This window comes from Acanthopagrus latus, chromosome 1 (genome assembly GCF_904848185.1).
Source record: "Acanthopagrus latus isolate v.2019 chromosome 1, fAcaLat1.1, whole genome shotgun sequence".
Classification (NCBI taxonomy): domain Eukaryota; kingdom Metazoa; phylum Chordata; class Actinopteri; order Spariformes; family Sparidae; genus Acanthopagrus; species Acanthopagrus latus.
The window spans coordinates 19,650,350-19,657,180 of NC_051039.1; the positions used below are offsets into that span (position 1 = coordinate 19,650,350).

Here is a 6,831-nt window from a genome sequence, read left to right on the forward strand (position 1 = left end):
ATAAAAGTTTGAGGAGCGCCATGTGAGGCTGTAATGTGTAACTGATATATCATTAATGAAGAGACATCTATTCTTTTCCCTTTGAGTTTTACAATATACCATTTGTAAAGTTAGTCTACCAGACTAAAAATCACCCAATAGCATGCTAATGTTTGCCTCCATGTACAGTTACACTTTATCACAACTTGGGTCTTATTTGTGTTGCTTTGTCCACGGTTTCTGTCAGTTACCACTTGGAAATGATTGCTCACATCGCTAGAATGACCTCCAATGTGGCATGAATCCAAAGTGACAATAAGACATGCTGCAAGTCAGTTGTTCAGTAGAGTAAGCCCATCTCACTTATTTTGTATGTAAACTAAAATATGCAAATGATGTGACTAATGATTCCCTCTTAACACAGGAAAACATCGTTCAACAAAATAATAATGCAGGGGTGCTCATAATATTGGTTTGTTATTGTAGCCCACTTCTTTGTAAGCTAATTTATGGTATTCAGATAACACTGTTTAAATGGTCTGCTGTACATATTTAGATAACTTACATCTGAAAATGACAAATCAGAAAACCTAATTTTATCTGAGATCTACTGAAATTGGTTTTGTCTTCACCGATGTCCCTCAGTAATCATCACCGTCTTTGGAAGATGACTCTGGTACACGGTGTTGGACTGTTCTAACACATCTCATCTTTTAGGAATTTCATGTTTTATTTGTTTGTTTGTTTGTTAATTTCTCTCCGTATAACAAACAGTAACAGGTCATCAATGTAAATTTTCCCACGCTGCCAAAACAACTGGAACGCACAGTGCAGCCTTGGTGTAATACGGTTATTGTAACGCTTTTCATAAAATTTCTCTAAGGCAGGGTCGTAGTACCATGTTAATGTGCACTGAAAACACGCACAAAAAAAATATGTCGTTTAACAGTATATACGGAGTATCATTATGTGTGTTATTACCTGTTTGATTTGCATCCCTGGTGCCTTTCTGAAAACATCTTGGTCGTTCATTGATGTAATCGTGTAACTCCATTGGCTGCATCACCCTGGTTGCTTTATTATTTGGGAACTAGTTCTGCCTATGTGTAAACTTTCTGTTACCTCTTTTGGTGCAAAAGTGAGCAAATATACTCTTTACATCAGGGTTATGACCGTGAGAGGTGCCAAATACAGGAAGAGTGGTCTATGTGGAAGTATATTACACATCTGTCGCAAGAGACAGTGGCCCCTGTCAGAGAAGTGATGTTCAAATCATCATTATTGAATGTCAGAAACACAAAGAATGAATTCATATCTTATATCCACTCAGACTTGACATGAAGGTTAAACTGAAAAAAATGTAAATCACAATTCACTCAGCTTAACTTAAAAACCTGAGGAAATGGTTTATACTTAAAACGTTTAATTCAGTGCACGACAGTTATATGAAAGTTTTGAGTATATCAGACACCAAATAAATGTGTCACATGACATGTCTGATCGGAAATTTATGTCATGTCAACAGAACTTTTTTAATCGTGCAACGAAATAATTTGTGCCTTTTTAAGCATTTCATTTCATATCATATTAACAAGAAATGTGAATGAATGTTTTAGTTTAATGTTTATTCAACACATACAAATATTTACATGCATTTATGTACAGACAACATATTGTAATTTGAAAGTAAAATTCACAATTTGTGTCATAGGACATTAAAGTTTTTATGCCATTTGGAAAATCTTGAACATCTGTGTGGACGCTGTTTCGTGAATGAATTGGGTTTACTCGGACTGAAGCATTTTATTCCTCTGTATATATACAAAGAAATAACAAGTCACTCTGTCAGGCCGGTGAGTGTGAGGCAGACAGAAACAGTTCAGTGATTTATTGCAAAAAGTGAGAAGCAAAATGGGTGGTACATCCAAACAAAAGTAACTGAGTGTACATGGGTGAACCGGAATGGGGCAAGAAAAGGTGCAGACAGTCAAGTGGGTACACAGGGGTTCAGGTACAAGTTCTAGGGTCCTGGTTGATAAGGCTGATGGATGTTGAGAAATTGGCCTAAATAAACAGTATCATAATTATAAAATATCTTTTAAAAAATGTTTTTCCATTTTATCACACCCTCAGCTCCCTGGAGAAAACTGAGTATGCATGTTGTCTGAAAGTGAGTTAGACTTGCAAGTTATATCTAGAGTGTTTTATTTTGTCTTCATACATGTCAGTTCATGTGTAGGAAATTATGTAAGTGTGGTTTTCCTGTTTACTTATAAGTTTGTACATGTGGCCCCTGCTGTAGAAGTAGACCTGGGAAGGCTATAACATGCACCAATACCATAGATAGATAGATAGATAGATAGATAGATAGATAGATAGATAGATAGATAGATAGATAGATAGATAGATAGATAGATAGATAGACAGATGTTGGTTAGGTTGCATAGATGTTCTCATGGTATCATCCGCTGCAATTCAATATGATTTGATTGCTGTGGTAGTCTGACATCTAACTTCTTCCTCTTTCTCCCAAATTGCAAGTCTTGGTTATAATTTATCTTTATCCAAGGAGACAAAAGGGAGGAAGGCAAACTACTAATTCAAGAAGACTGTAAAGTTTTAAAACCAGCTTTATAACTAATAATGATTATTAGACTCATTTTTTTAGAAAATGACTCGATAACAGTTGTGGGCAGCATACTTCTGCTTTCCATCAAGGAACAGCTTTGCTCAACCAGTGATGACATTTCGTGCTTCAACATACAACATATGGTTGTGCTTGTGTTGACACATGACTGCCTGACTACGGAAGAGAATATTATTTCCCTTGTACTGTATTTTGATCTGAATGACTCATCAGGGCCAAGATGTCGTTATTAGACATTTGTGTGAAAAAAATCAAATGAAAATGTCATACAGAGGAGATGCCGAACTGCTTCGGTTGTTACCCTTAGCAATCAGGTTAGAGCATGTGGTTTCATAGCTCAGAGGCTGTTGTTGTTTAACGGTACAGAAGCAAAAGTGACTGGCTTAAACCAAGAGTTTATGCTATCCGCTGACTCAGACTGAGATAAGACAAGTGTTTTATGTGACGATTTAGAGACGATTTTTAAATGACTCAGAGCCATCCAATCCCCCGTGGTGAAATGTTTAAAACAAGCTACGTATATTGTTGTTTGTGTTGTGTGATTTATTACCAATTTGAATTTGTGAATGTGCCTTTAAATTCCTGTGATCTTCTCTTTTCTTTCTATTTCTCTGATACAATTAAGGCTCACCAAGTATTACAGAGTTATGCAGTGATGTCCAGTTCGTTGAGGGTCCATTTCATCCACAGAAGTTTATTCACAAGAAATACTTCAAAGTCACCCAAGACAGAGAATTGTATTAAAACGTGCTTTATAAAAATAACATATAAATAAAAACATCTTAAAAGTAATTATGTATGTCCCATTACAAGACACTATACCATCAAAATGGTTTGGAAGTAGCAAATTAAGGTTTTCAGAAAAAAAGGGCATTCAATGTTACTTCAAAGATGGAGGAGAAATAAAATGCTTTAGTGTGGAGAAGTTGCTTGAGTCGAGGAAAGATGGGGAAGACCACAAGTGAGTTGATTTGTTAGCAGAAAGAGGACATCTTGGCCTTCATAGTTAATTCAGATCAAAATAAAAGGGAAGTAATATTTTCTTCCATAGTCAGGCAGCCATGCGTCAACAAAAGCATAACCATATGTGGTATGTTGAAAGCACAGAATGTCATCACAGTTTGCACTAATCTGTTCATGATCAAAAGCAGAAGTACGCCACTTACAACAGAGTAAAGTTATTTTCTCAAACATTCGCACCACTTAGAAAACATCACTATTCTCACTTGGTTGTTAGAACATGGTGAGGTTTGTCTATAAGGAGCAGTCGGAGATCACTATGGACTATGTAAATATACCCGAAGCATCAGCAGGGCGTGATGCCCTGAAGAGCTGTTCTGGACAGGATGGTGGAGTGACTGCTGCAGTTCCTGGTAAGCTAGAAAACATACAGGTCAATAAATACTTTGAGTTTTAACCTTTCAAAAAGTATGGATTTAAAAGCTAAAACATATCAAGAAACATTCTGGAAACAAGGGCTAAGGAGGAATCAATTTTTCCAAAGTTTTTAGTGTACATGAGAAAATATTATTGATCTGCTTTAATGTGATGTTAGTTTATTCAGTCATTTTGCATTGAGGACCAGTGACAAGTTACGTCCTTGTAATACACTTGAAAAGTACACACAATGGCTTCTGAAACTGCCTGACAACACATTAAGTGATTTTGTAAATCGTGGATTTTCCAGTGTCTTCTTGACTTCTCTAAGTTAGGAATTCTGTGGTTGTACAATTTTCTAAATTTCGATATCCGTCCCACGTTCATTCCTCCCAAAATGGAAACACAGAACATTTCTCAGATAACTCTGTTCCCCTGCTTCATGGAGCAGGCCGTCAGACACTCGGTTCGTGCTCATATTTGTCTGATTTATGCACTCAGGGAGAAAACTCTACCTATGTGTTGCTGTGAGCTTTGGACTTTTGTGCATCCTACAAGCTGCCCTAAACATTTCACTGCGCCACACTCACTGTGAGTCATATTGATTGTGTTTTTTTTTCTTTTATTTCTACAGACTTTTATTCTTTTTTTTCCTATTATCATAAAGCTAGAAAACAATGATCTAGTTAGTTGAAATTACAAGATATGACAATCAGTTTCTCTGAGAGTTTTTTCATGTGTGCAGATCACTTGATTGACAATGACATAAGCAACTAGGAGCCCATGGTAACTCACAGAAACAAGTTTGGGGAAGTTTAGAATCAAAACCAATAACAAAGATTAATAGCAGTAGTGGGTTCATGTATTACTGTTATATTTAGTCACGAGAGGATGGGACTTTCCTGATCTTGCTTAATATCTTTGCTGTTGAAACCCTAACCCTAAAAAAAAAAACCCATGAGTCACAACTGTCAGCTTGAAAACATGGTTATAGTCCAGTGTACATTTTGTTCCTGAATGTTCTCCTGTCTACGTGCCAAAGTAACCTTGAGCATTATAATAGTCCACCAACTTGTTCTGAGTGGTTTGATGTAATGTTTGACACGTGAATTCTTAATGAAGTGTTTCTGCTCTTTCAGGCAGTTCTGGCAGTAAGACACCAGATAAAGGTGCCAGCTGCACAAATGTGACTGAGGAGACTGACGAGCTGAAGAGAAAACTGATTAACTATGGTAAGCAGGAGGGTGAAACTTGCATCTAAATGGGCATTCGGTGCAATCTTAAGAAAGATAGTACCTAGCCCAGCTAATGCTACCGGGCGCCCCCATGAGTGTACTTAGGCACAGGCAACAAACGTCTGTCCTCAAAGTTATCTTGTGTTTCTTGATTAACAGACAACTATTTCCAACAAGGATGGGTGTATTTCCATCCCAGTTTCTATTACATTTCTTCTATCAAGAAATCGTGGACAGACAGCAGAAATGACTGCCTGCAAAGAGGAGCTGACCTGATTATCATCAACACCAAAGACGAACAGGTGTGTTTGAAGAGGCAATAGCAAGAGAAAGAGTGAAAAATGTACTGACTGTGAGGTCATCTAGGGGTAAGATTGATTTAAACTGGTTCTATTTGTATTGATTACTGTTTTTTCTCTGTAAACAAGGAGTTTGCAAGAAAATTCCACAACCTCCCATGGATTGGACTGACAGACAGAGAAAGCAAAGGAATGTGGAAATGGGTGGATGGCACGCCACTGACTGAAAGGTTTGCATGTTAGCTTTTTAATCAAAATACATCGATGCTGAAAATGAAAGCCTTTTGTTGGTGTGATAACTGGCTCCTTACTGAATCATAGAAAACATTTTAATTTAATTTAAACCTGGACTCATGTTGCTGCCCTTCAAATGCTTCTTGGCTTGTGCTCTTTGTTTAAAGATTATTTGTTTCTTTGTTTCAGCTACTGGAGCCCCGGAGAGCCCAACGCTTATGAAGGCAAAAGAGAAGACTGTGTGGACTTCAGGTCCCATGATCTGGAAAACAACTGGAATGATTTATCATGTGAAGAACACAATTTCTGGATCTGTGAAAAGATGATAGCTTTATAACTCAGCATATATACAACCCTGAAATGCTGAAAAGCACTTTATGGTCAGTCTGGGTGCAGAAATTCCACTTTCCCAAAACCATTTCACAATCCTGTGACTGTGTACATGTGAATGATGAACCTGTACCCATGACTTTATGGGGAAAATAATCATTGAGATAGATAAATTCTTACTTTCAACACAATAATTATGTTAGCTTGGTTGCCCTGCACTTCAAACTGCTGCTATAGATAACCCAGTAGCGTTATTCCTGAAAACACCCATATAGCCTAATTTCTGGATGTGCTGTTTATGTCTGTTGATACTGTAATGGTATGAAAACTAACAGTCAACACTGACTTTTTTAAGTTTCATAAATTTTTGTGACTTAACTTACAAATGTCATGTGCTGTCATGGCAATGAAGGTCACCTGACTATTTCTTTAACTAACCAGATATGTGTTAATATGGATCCCACAGCTTTTCTCGCTTTTCTCTGCCTCTGATCAGTTGCCTTTATTGGTTGGACTGTTTAGATTAGGGCATAAGGGTCAAGAGTGGTTTGGGTTAAGGTTAGGCTTTCAAGATAAGCCAATCAGAGTCAGGGTATTGCGGATATTGCTAACTTGATGATGGAGGCTGGTGGGTTCAAAGCTGGAGGGGTGGAGCTGGGAGTGACATTTTCTTGACATTTCTTAAGTTGTTGTCAGTATTGTCTTTCGTCTTAACAACAATGCTCTGAAT

The 6,831-nt window shown here is 37.3% G+C and overlaps 1 protein-coding gene across 2 annotated transcripts; it reads left to right on the forward strand.

Annotated features, from left to right (window-relative positions):
• The first annotated feature begins 3,755 nt into the window (after positions 1-3,755).
• LOC119027767 (CD209 antigen-like protein E) lies at positions 3,756-6,483 on the forward strand. Of its 2 annotated transcripts, XM_037113210.1 has the most exons (6): positions 3,756-3,999; positions 4,505-4,594; positions 5,143-5,235; positions 5,398-5,540; positions 5,667-5,767; positions 5,961-6,483. In XM_037113210.1, the coding sequence occupies exons 1-6, from the start codon at positions 3,867-3,869 to the stop codon at positions 6,106-6,108; spliced, it is 708 nt and encodes a 235-aa protein (XP_036969105.1). In that variant the 5' UTR covers positions 3,756-3,866; the 3' UTR covers positions 6,109-6,483. The 2 variants fall into 2 exon arrangements, with proteins under 2 accessions (XP_036969105.1, XP_036969113.1); XM_037113218.1 differs by lacking the exon at positions 4,505-4,594.
• Positions 6,484-6,831: the final 348 nt, after the last annotated feature.